Raw genomic sequence first — 12,011 nt, 5'->3', positions numbered from 1 at the left:
TTTCCTAACGTGTCCTGCACGGGCCCCACATTACCTGGAACCTTCTTTTTACCCCCTATGTATTTAAAGAAGGACTTCTTATTGTCCTTAACCCGGGAAGCTAGTCTCAGTTCCATCTCTGCCTTGGCCTTCCTGACTGCCCCCCTACATCCCTGAACAACTGCAGTATAGTCATCCCTGGTGATGTCCCCTCTTTTCCACTGGGTGTACACCTCCCTTTTAGCTAGGAGACATTCCCGGATGCTTTTGGTGAGCCATGGGGGCTTGTGTGCCCTCCTGCTCCCTTTGATCCTCGTTGGGATTACCTCTCTTTGGACTTGGAGGATTGTCTCCTTGAGGAGCGACCACTCTCCTTGGACACCTGGCTCCCCTCCCCTCTGGGACCTCAGTGCATCCCTGACTATTCTCCTTAGCTCAGTGAAGTTTGCCCTCCTGAAATCTAGGGTTGCTGCCTTGCTGTTTAAACTCTACCAAGTTTCTACTAAGCATGTAGATACAGATTTTCTTTATAGGTTCTTAACAATTTGGACAGATAATCAGACATGGTAAAGTGAGCACTACATAAAAGTCACTCTCTGCCAGACTACAAGCCACTGCAACCAAAGGATTGGAGTTCTAGTTTCTCAAAGACCAGGTTACCAAAGTCTCTTATTATGGGTTAAAATGTACTTTTTAATTAGCCTCATTTTCAGAAGTGACTGAAGTTTCTCAGCCAAATTTTTTTCTATACATCAGCCCAAGGAATACAATTACAGAAAAATTCAACCAGGGTGGTTAAATATTGGCAGTTGTAAGAAAAATCAGAACATGGTAAGTGGCTGCACCCATGCCCAGCCTCCTCCGTGCCCCAGCCAGGGCAGGCAGACCATACCACAGGAACAATAGTCAAGGACTTTGTTAAGTCCCCAAAACAGGTAAGAAGTTCCCACCCGCCCAACTTCACCTCCCAGTTCAGAGGAACATACTCTCCGTCCATTCCCTACCTGCTGCTTTAGCTGGGCTGTACTGGGGCTGGGCTCAGCTTGGAACAGCAGGAGGCAGGTGAGTTCTCCCTTGCTTTGCCTGCTCCCAGGCTGGCATGGAACATGTGGGTGGGGGGAGGAGAGGGGCAAATGGGATGGACCAGGCAAGAAGGGGGAACCCACTCACTGCAACCACTGCCCCAGGCTGAACCCAGCCCTTGCGCAACCTGGCTGGAGTGAGACAAGAGCTTCCTTTAACCTTGGAAAACTGGGGACCCAGCACCAGTGGCAGTTGGGGCGGTGGGGGATAATGGGAAAGGAGGAGATTTACATCTGAGCACAGAGGGGAAGGGAGGGGGGATGGAATTCTTACTTTCTTCAGGGACTCAAAGTCCTTTTTTGCAATACAGTTGACTGATCCTTCTCTGGATCCACCCCTAACTATCAGCTGAAATTCAATACATTCATCTATAAATCCAATTAAAATTCATTTGCATGTCCACATAAGGTTTTGCAACTATAACATTTCCCATACTGATGGGATTTACAATAGATAACAGCCAGAATAATTCTATTACACTCCCACCAGGAAGAACAGAGAAGTAGTCTTTTAAACGCATCATGAATCTAGTAACTAACAAGACCCTTCTTCACTTTACTAATATCCAGGTGTTATTAAATATGGGTCTGTACAGGATACCAAACAAAGCAGCATGATTCTGCCAAACAGTTCAATGGACCATAAACATTTATCAAAGGAAGAATGAACTTTAAACTATTGAGTCAGTGAGTTAAAAAATGAGCAAACATCAGTTCCCCTTATACAGGTTTCCTTTGATTTATACTGTATATGCATTCCTGGAGAATGGCGCATAAACTGAATTCGCATAAAGTGAACCCACTTTACAATGTAATAAATAGGGATAGGTTCCCATGGTGGTGAGGGAGGCAGGCTGGGACTAGGGAAGGGGCAGGGGAAGAGCTGCCACTCACAGGGCTGCACAAGGTAGCAAAGCAGAGGGAGCAGAGTGGCTGTCACTCCAGCCCTGGCTGCAGCGGCCCTGGGAGCAACCGGCACCAGCTGTTTGCAGTTGCTGGGCAGTACCGTGCTCTGCCTGTTCCCACTCACCTCTGCTCTTGGGCTGCGCCATGCCCTGGTGCAGGCAGCTGGTGTCGGCTGCTCCCAGAGCTGCTGCAACCAGGGCTAGGGTGAGTGCTGTGCCTTGCACCACCCAGGGCTCTGGTTGTCTGCACTCACGACAGCCCTGGGAGCAGCCAACACCAGCTGCCTACATCATGGCACAGTACAGCTCAAGAGCTGAGGTGAGCCCAGGTGGAGCATGGTGCAGCCTGGCAGCTGCAGGCGGCTGGCATTGGCCATTCCCAGGGCTGCTGCAGCCGGGGCCGGGGTGAGTGGGGCAATGGCCCTTTCTCCTAAACCCACAGACTTACCTGCTTGGACAGGGGGACATCTATGCTGATTGCACAAGAGTGAATTTACCTTGCATATAACAAATTATGGGTCTAAATATGCTCATCGCATAAGAGTGAATTCACATATAAAGAACTTGCATAAATTGAGGGAAACCTGTATAGGGTCCAGTTTCCTCACACACAGGAGTTCCACAAAACAATTTCTTACTATTCCTTTGTTAGGACAAGACAAGAGTTGCCTAGGGAAAGGCAAAGTTATGGACTGGCACATGCAAGAAATTCTTACAGTAAAACCTTCCACTAAACAGCTTTAATTCACTCCTAAAATTCAGGCAGGGTGAATTTAAAGCCCTGTGACAGTTAACTATGTTCTAAATGTAAGTAATTAAGCCCACCTGTTGTTGGTTTGGAGCACTGTCATCCCATCCATCATCCCTCTTGAGCTTCTTCCCATTCTGGAGTTCTTTTTCCTCTTGCTCTATAGCTCTTTTCTGGTTGCTGCAAATTTCTTGTTCTTCATGTGAATTCCTTTTATTAGGAAAGATCTCTTTTTTATCCATTACACTAAGAGCCCCATCTGGGGGGTCACAACTTAAAGAATCATTTGAGTCCATTTCTTCTGGAAACACAGGAAGCAATTCCTCAGCTATAAACTGAGAAGGGCTCAAGTTATGCTTAAGACATGTATTTTCTGGGGTTTCTCTAGTGACCAAATTTACTTCTGGAACTGCAGTTTTTTCTTTTTCTTCTGCTTTGTTTAGGTCCTCTGCATTAGAAGTGTTGCAATTTCTGTTGTTGGGCAATTTAGGTAGGAAGATACCAAGACGTATCTTCCTCCCTTGACAAGCACCCTTATGTACTGTGTCTAAAAGAGTATCCACAGAAGCACCTCCACTTTCAAAATACACGTTTGCTGGCTCCTGAATTCTGACTGCATTATTGGACTTGTTTTCAGTATCTTTTCCTACTCTGAAAGAATCTCCTGGCTGTGTTGCCAATTTAGGCAACTGTTCAGCAAAGTTAGAGACAGGATCAATTTCAGAAATGGTAGCAAACTCAGACTTTCTTCTAATATGTTTTAATCTGGAACAAACATTTACAATACCAGATAATGCAGGTACACAGTTGGGATCTATCTGATCTGTAGGAACAACAGTGACCAAGGAAAGTTGTTCAGTCTGTTCTGAAGTTGTTTGAAAATCTTTTGGAAGTGTTTTCTTTTCAAAAGGCATTTTTTCATTTTCCTCCATCTCTTTGTAAGAAATTGTAACAGCGTCTGCTCCATCAGTAACTAAATCTGTGAGTCTACATTCTTGCCTGGATGAAGTAAGCTTCCCAGAATCATTTTTCAAGTCTAAATTTTCTATATTTGGCACACTATGTGCATTCTTCCTCAAACACTCAGAAGTGTCCTTATGTAAGTGAGGTTGTTGGATAGGACTTTGAACATGCAATACAGCATCTCCATTTTCTTCACTGCACACCACAGGACTGTTCTTTGTGACTTCATTTTCACTTTTTACCTCAGAAGTTTCCAATTGATTTTCTAGAAGCTTGAAAGACACCCTCTTTGTGTCTTTGGGTCTTACTAATTTACCTAGATCCTCACTGTTAACAGAAGTAGAATTAGCTTTGGGAAAGTCAGTAAAGTTTTGTGGCTTCTGAATGATATCTAATGCATCTTCAGGATGAATGAACTCTTCTGTTGCACCATTGTGGATTTTGATAGTATTGGTTTCTGATGAAAAAGGAAAATTTGTTCCATATTTGTCCTTCAATTCTAACTGGCAATCACTTCTGAAGTCTCCTGTGTGCTTGGAATATATTTTCTCTCTACAAGTGGAGGAAGGTTTTCTATGTAAACTCTGCTGCTGGCCGCCCTCATCTGATACTTCTTGATTCTCATATCCTTTAAGGGTATTATTAACAGCAGTAGTGTGAGATGCAGAAATCTCCATAGTATCCTGATTACCTGTAAACACAATAGTTTTATCAACCGGAGCTATAGGAACAGTTTGGTTGGATTGTCCACCCCGCAGGGCAATTTCATTATAATCCACCGCTACTTTAGGGATTTTAATGATCTCCACATTCTCACCCATAGGAAAAATTACTGTTTTGTTATTTGAAAGGGCTTCCTGTCCAACCTGTGCATCCAATTTTAGCTGGTCCTTAGACATTACTCTTTGCACAATTCTAGGAACAGCACAAGATTCAGTTATTTGCATATCATCCTGATTAAATGCAAATTCAATATTCTTGTCCAGGTAAAGTAAAGGTGGCTCCTGATCTTTTGAGCTTATCTGACGGTCTATTGCTGCTGTACAGCTCTCTGTGATCTCCATGTCATTCTCAACGCTAAATGAAAACAACCTAGTCTTTTCTCCAGTTAACCCCATCTGGCTTTTCCTTCCAGCTCCTTTACCTACTTTTGGCATAACTTGAGATGCAGCCTTTTCTATAGGTTTGTCAATTATCACAGTGTTAAGTGCAGTGATCTCCATGTCATCATTGCACGTAGAAACATGAGTTTTGTCCACATAATTTAAAGTTGGTTCACAAGGCATCTTCTGACCTTTTGAGCTTATCTGACGGTCTATTGCCGCTGTACAGCTCTCCGTGATCTCCATGTCATTCTCAACGCCAAATGAAAACAACCTAGTCTTTTCTCCAGTTAACCCCATCTGGCTTTTCCTTCCAGCTCCTTTACCTACTTTTGGCATAACTTGAGATGCAGCCTTTTCTACAGGTTTGTCAATTATCACAGTGTTAAGTGCAGTGATCTCCATGTCATCATTGTACGTAGAAACATGAGTTTTGTCCACATAATTTAAAGTTGGCTCACAAGGCGCCCTCTGACTTTTTGAGCTTATCTGACGGTCTATTGCTGCTGTACAGCTCTCCGTGATCTCCATGTCATTCTCAACACCATATGAAAAGCAAGTAGTCTTTTCTCCAGTTGACCCAATCTGGCTTTTTTTTCCAGCTCCTTTATCTGGTTTTGGCACAACTTGAGATGCAGCCATTTCTACAGGTTTGTCAGTTACCACAGTATTGAGTGTAGTGATCTCCATGTCATCACTGCATGTAAATACACAAGTTTTGTCTGCAGGAAAACACAGTAGTGCCCTGCTTGAACTTTTCTTTTGTGCATACATTTTATTGTCTGCTGCTACTGTGTGATTTCTGGTGATTTCCATATCGTTATCTTCTGAAAATAGGACAGTCTTCTCATTCAAGAGAGACACGGGCTTTAAGTCAGTTAAATTTAGCGTGTTCTTGTCAGATATCATGGGACATGAGGTGTGTCCTTGTTGCCTCAGGCGATTTGTAGTAATAACGTCCTTTTCTTTAGGAAATAAAATGTTATCTTCAACTCGATTCACATATTTAGCCACTACCTTTTCTTCTTTTAAAACTTTGTCTGGGCTTTTAGCCTGAACATTTAATGAATAACTTCCAGTTAGAGCCATATTTTCTTTAGAGGACAACACAACTGACTTTTCTGGACAAGGAGACAACTGTGGATTTTTTGAATATGGCCTAGATGTTCTAGTTAACAATGACTCTTCTGCACACCTCAAATACATGTCATTATTTGCAGCAATATGACTTTTACTGACATCCTCTTCTGAAGAAACCCCTTTACTAGTTGACAAAACATTCTCAGAATTTGCAATGTCTGGCATTCCCTCACTTAATGGCTCCATGGTATGGCTTTGACCTTGCAATTCAGATTCTTTGTCGCTGAGGTATATTCCTGCTGTTTTCCCACACTGCATATATCCTTTAATTCCACAGGGAACAGTCTCATTACTGGAAATGAAAGAAACACTTGGAGCAACAGGGTCTGGAGTCTGATCACTGCCAGCCATTGGATGCTCCTGTTTTGAGCTCATTTTGAAATTCCCACAGTCTACTGCTGCAGTTTGACTTCTTGTAATATCTGTACTGAAATCACCAGAAAACAGGAGGGTATTATTTTGCAGTTGCTGTGTTTTAGATACTACATTATTTTGGGAATGTGTAGTTTCACATTTTTGTCGCCCAGAAGTAGAAGCAAAAGCAAGAGCAACAGTATGATTTCTAGTTATATCCATATCCTGATCATCTGAAAAAATACCTCTTTCATCATTAGGAAAGGCAAGTGAACGGTCAAAAATACTTTCGTTTAATGGCTGAGATATTTCAGAGGCTTGCTTTTGGAAATTTGTTTGTGCATGTCTGTTGGTGGCAGTGGTTTGTCTTTGGGGGACTTCTTTATCTGGTTCTTGGAGTGAAATAATGTTTTTTGTAATGGAATGCAGACCCCCCACATAAGCATTTTTTTCTCCAGCTTTCTCAAAGTCCACTTGTCCCTTGAGATCTCTAACATTCGTGCCTAGGGTATGGATTATTTCAACATTTGTATTATTACCCCTTACCAAAAGTAAATTTTCCTTATTAGAATCAAGAGGACTTACAGCTTCACTTATGTTTTTTTTCCAGCTTTCACATGTAATTTTAGGTTGCATTTGTTCTAGTCCTGCAGTTATTCTAGTAGTTTGATTGCCAGTGACTACAGCATGTCTTTTTGTTATTTCCATTTCCTCCTGCTCATTTAAATTGCAAGCAGTTGGTATGTTACCAAAACTTTGAGGTTTGTTTGTTATAGAAGTAGATATATCAGAAGGAAATTCATTTTCAATGGTCTTTTCAATACCATTGGCAACGTAACTTTTAGTCAGGTCCATCTCTTCTCCTGAAACAATATGAGAATTTGCCAGGTTATCTTGAAATCCACACTTAGAAGGCCAAAAGCTAGAATTTGCATGTGAATTTACCCCAACATTCAAAGCCACAGTCCTGTGATTCTGAATCACCATTTTACTTCTGTTCTCTAGGACAGAAGATACTACAGGTTCTCTGATTTTACACTGCCCCAAAACTTGATTATCTGAAGTTATGTGCCTTTTTGTAATGTTCATGTCATCATTATGTCCTGAAATGGTATTTTCCATTAGCAAAGGGGTGGCATTTTCTGGTTTTTGAGAGGCTGCATAACAACCACAGGTTTCCCTGCAGGTTTCCTTACAGATTACGTCTATGCATTTCCCAGTAACGTCCATATCACTGCAGGTGGAAAAGACAGTTTTATTATCAAGGAAGACAGCCCCAGAAGAAACAGATCCAGGCATCATAACCATTGCTCTGGCACCTTGTTTAGAGATCTGCACTACTTCATGCTCATCTCTGCAAATAGTATGCCTTCTGGTAAAATCTGCCTCATCTTTAGCATTTACAGTTTTCGTCCCAACACATGTTTGGGGGCCCTTTTGAACACCAAATTGATAATTAGGTGGTCCCTCTAATCTGGAACTGCCAGATACAAAATTAGATGAGAAGTCCATGCTGATGTTCTGATTTTGATTTTCAGTGTTGGACGGATCATTTCTGGCGAAGGACAATTTTACAGTGTGACTAGCAGTCATGTCCATACCATCATTTCTAAAAGCCACAGTAATATCCTCATGCCTCAATTGCTTTGATGAGGCTTCGCAAGTTGCAGGGAAGAAAGTCTTCATGTCAGATGAATGACACTTTGTAACATCCATTCCATCATCTTGTCCTCTGAAAATTTTAGTCACATTACAGGTTTTCTCTTGTGCATGGTTATATGCATCCTCCATGGGAGAAAATACATTGCCTTCCAAAACTTGTGGAGAGACAAAAAACAGGTTCTTTTTGTCAGGCATTGCAAAAGTGGTATTGGCAACTTCTTCACTTGACTTCACGCTCATCAAAAATTCACTGAAATTTATTTTCTTCACTGTGGTATCATCTGGCTTCTGTTGAAGAGATGAACATGCATCATTTGTAGGATCAGAGAAAAAACGAAATTCTTTGGCCATTTCTTCACTTCTAGATGCTAACTCAGCCATAAACGATGTGAAATCTATTTTTCTGGGTTGGTCAGTTTCTTGATTCCTTTTGAGGTTACTGCGCATGATTACTGCAGTACAACTGGCTGTCATATCCATTTCATTTTCATCTGAAAAGATAAGTGTTCTGTCATGCCTATTCATTTCTTCACTGGTATGGTCTGCATTACACTGCTGAAGAAAGACAAGAAATTGCAGTTACTGACATTTATAAACAGTGCCATAGTGCTTATTTTATTTTAATACTGCAGTCAATTAATGCAGCCTTCAGGCCAGCATTGCATTTTTTAAGACAGACTACCATTTATATATTTGTCCTTTTGAACCAGCAATAAGCTTACATGCCTTCAAAAGGAAGAGGCAAAGCTCCATAATTAAAGTGCATACATTAGAAAGAAACAGAAAAATCGCACAGCAATTTTACTTCAAAATTTACTGCATTTACCCAAATATAAGACGACCCACCCTAGTAAGTATGGGAAAAAAGCCCTTTGGTCTTATATTCGCATGTAAAACACAGCAGGAAGCAGGAGGCTATTGTGGTCCTGAACCTGGGTTTGGGCCAGAGTCAGGCCCACAGCAGCCTCCTGCCGCTCCCTACTTTCCCTCTGCAGCTTTTGCCCCTCCTCCTCCACTTGCCCCCTTCCCTCCCTGACTTATTTTTTAGGCACAGATTGGTTCTGGCTGGGGCTCTCCTGTGCACTGAGCACAAGGAAACTGCTTCTTCTGCCCAGTCAATCAGCAGCACCAACACTGTTGCATCGCCTGCCCAGCCAATGGGCAGAATCAACACTGTTGCATGGCCAGGCAGCCTGAGCAGTGTTAGACAGTAAAGGGGGGGGAGGAGGGCGGGGCTGGGGGTTTCAGGTGGTAGGGGGCCAGGAATGCTGCAGGGGAAAGAAATGAGAAGTGCAGAGGGCAAGGAGACCACTTGACCCCTTGCCCTAGTGACTGCTTTCCTTGCTGTAGCAGTGTGTTTGGGGGGGGGAGGGGCAGAGAGGGGGTTCAGCTACTGAAGCTCAGCTATTGAAGTTAGGAAGCTACTGTAATATCACAGTACAAGTATTTTCCCTGAGCCTGATGAGTATTGAAGGTGTCTGAAGTTTTTCCTTTCAAGAGATTTTTGAATTAACATCCTGTTTTGTTTAGTTAATTATATTCCGAGTTACATTTTCAGCATCACTGGGCTGTGCTGTTACATTAACCTAAGTAGGTTAATGCAATGGGTTTTGGACACTAACATTTTCAGTATTAAAAAAGTGTAACTATTCATATACCTCTGTCTGTTGCACAGAAGTCTGAATTGGGGCATGAAGCAAAGTGTCCATCCCTGTGAAGAGAAAAGATAAAGGTTGCATCAACTGAACTGAGGATCTGTGAACTTGCTCTATATTCATTACTTTGAGTAAATTTTGGCAGAACAAAAACACACCTAAAGATATCACAAAAAGTTTTCAATAATCTTTTGGAGTAGGTGCAGAGGTATCTGAAGTTTAATAGCTTGCAAAACAGCTTTATGAGACAAGGTCCATTTATACAACATTGTTACACATTTTAATCCCAGTAAATAATTTTAAATAAAACAAATTTAATCTGATAATGAAATCTATTAAACTTACCGGTTATCTCACACTGAGCAGTTTCAGAGCCTTCATTTCTAAAAAAACAGTTTTACATGAACAATTTACTAAAAGATTTCCAAATAGATGGTTTTCATTTCAGCAGCTTAGCAAACAGCAAGCATTAGAGACGAATCGGGCTTCAGGTACTAAGCAACAGATAGCAAAGACTGTAAGCAGACCCAGATCTGCAAGATAGCAGATTTCATAAGAGTATCTGCTAGGTTGAAGAAAGCTTTGAAACCATTAAATTCTGGCATCTTTACATGTTAGGATGATAGCTGCTATCCTGTATAGCACTCTACATAGTGGTTTTTGTTTGCCAGTTCAAGAGAGGGAAAAGAAATGAATATAAACTTCTCATTCTAGGCCTCTTGCCTTTAGTTATCCTTTCTGTTTCCAATGATCTTTAAGGAAGTTTAAACTCAGTATTCTGTAAAATAAAATGTCTCATTGTTCCATCTGAAGTGAAGCCTTGGGCTGCTCTCAGCCCAACTCCTGATGCCTTTTCCTTTCACTATCCTTGGCTTCTCTTTTGATACGGTCAGATCTTAGCTAGATAAAAGAACCAGGCCTGATGCATTTAAAAGTATTAGTTGATCACAACTAATTATAATGTCCTCTTTCACTTGTTAAGATATTTTAAAGGCATCTGACTCTATCTACACTACCTGATTCATAGATTAAGGGTCGGAAGGGACCTAGTAGATCTTCTAGCCCGACCCCCCGCCAGGGCGGGAGAACAACAAAAAAAAACCCCAAAAAGAGAAACGGGACTCAAATGAGTCCAGCCAGGTAGGCATCCAGCCTCTTCTTAAAGACCCCCAGGGTAGGGGCCAGCACCACTTCCCTTGGAAGTTGGTTCCAGCTCCTAGCCGCCCTAACTGTGAAGTAGTTCTTGCGGATGTCCAATCTATACCTCCTCTCCATCAACTTGTGCCCATTGCTTCTTGTTATGCCAGCGGGCGCTAGGGGAAACAGCGTCTCCCCCAAACCCTTCTGGTCCCCCCTAGTGAGTCTATAGACGGTCACCAGGTCCCCCCTCAGCCTTCTCTTGTGGAGGCTGAATAGGTTCAGGTCCCGCAGTCTCTCACTGTAGGGTCTGCCCTGTTGTCCCCGGATCATGCGGGTGGCCCTCCTCTGGACCCTCTCCATGTTGTCCACATCCCTCTTGAAATGGGGCGCACAGAACTGGACACAATACTCCAGCTGTGGCCTGACCAGCGTCGCGTAGAGGGGGAGGATCACCTCCTTGGCTCTACTCGAGATGCACCTGTGGATGCACGACAAGGTCCGGTTAGCCCTGCCAACCATGACCTCGCATTGTCGGCCCATGTTCATCTTGGAGTCAATAATGATCCCGACATGTTTTTAAACAGCACTTCATAAAAATATCACTAACATTCTCTCTCATCTATAAAGGGAGCCTTAGAGCTCAGACTCAATATTCTTGTCTTCATTAGAAAAAAAGTTACATTTTAAGTACTTAAGCCCTTGGGTTTACCTCAACATATAACATATTAAAATATATATTTTACATACACATAGTCCAAGTAACCATTTTGTCCCAGTGGTGATTGTCCAGGTCTCTGGACACTACTATGGTAGATATACACATTCTATCAGTGAAACAGCAGATGATACGCACATATTCTAGAGTCACTTTATGCTTCTTTGGGTTGTGCTAAGTTAGGAAAGCAAGTAGAATATCCGTTATAAGGAATACATAATGGGCACAGAAATCTGGCGGGGCATGTGCCCCGCCACCCCCCCTCAATGCATTGCCTATGGCATCAACTATACCCACACACCCCCTGCCCCACACACTGGGGAGTTGGGGTGAGGGGCAATGGGTCAGGAGTGAGGGGCACTGGCAGGGATGGAGGGCTGTGGGTTGGGAGTGAGGGGCATCAGCAGGGCTGGGGGGTGGGGGGCTATGGGTCAGGAGCAAAGGGCAATGGCATTGGCAGGGCATTGGCACAGAGCTACAAAGCAGCAGAGGGGGATAGTTGCAGCTGGACCCACGTCTTGGTGAGCAAAGGGGGCAGGGGAAGCTCCGATTTTCCATGAAACGC

The 12,011-nt window shown here is 42.8% G+C and overlaps 1 protein-coding gene across 4 annotated transcripts in view; it reads right to left on the bottom strand.

Annotated features, from left to right (window-relative positions):
- Window positions 1–12,011, bottom strand: part of KNL1 (kinetochore scaffold 1) — an 86,515-nt gene that overhangs the window by 59,392 nt on the left and 15,112 nt on the right. The window contains exons 7-10 of one of the 4 annotated variants that reach the window (XM_019519009.1): window positions 9,937–9,974; window positions 9,595–9,647; window positions 4,972–8,491; window positions 2,792–4,686 (exon numbers count right to left, since the gene is read on the bottom strand). In XM_019519009.1, coding sequence (XP_019374554.1) covers window positions 2,792–4,686; window positions 4,972–8,491; window positions 9,595–9,647; window positions 9,937–9,974 — 5,506 coding nt within the window. Of the gene's footprint in view, window positions 1–2,791; window positions 8,492–9,594; window positions 9,648–9,936; window positions 9,975–12,011 lie in introns of all 4 variants that reach the window. The other 3 variants (XM_019519010.1, XM_019519007.1, XM_019519008.1) reach the window with 3 other exon arrangements.

The sequence above is a fragment of the Gavialis gangeticus genome, unplaced genomic scaffold (assembly GCF_001723915.1).
Source record: "Gavialis gangeticus isolate Ggan-Ray unplaced genomic scaffold, GavGan_comp1, whole genome shotgun sequence".
NCBI lineage: Eukaryota > Metazoa > Chordata > Crocodylia > Gavialidae > Gavialis > Gavialis gangeticus.
Note: the sequence above shows the minus strand (reverse complement) of the source record. Positions and strands in the feature narration are given on the sequence as shown.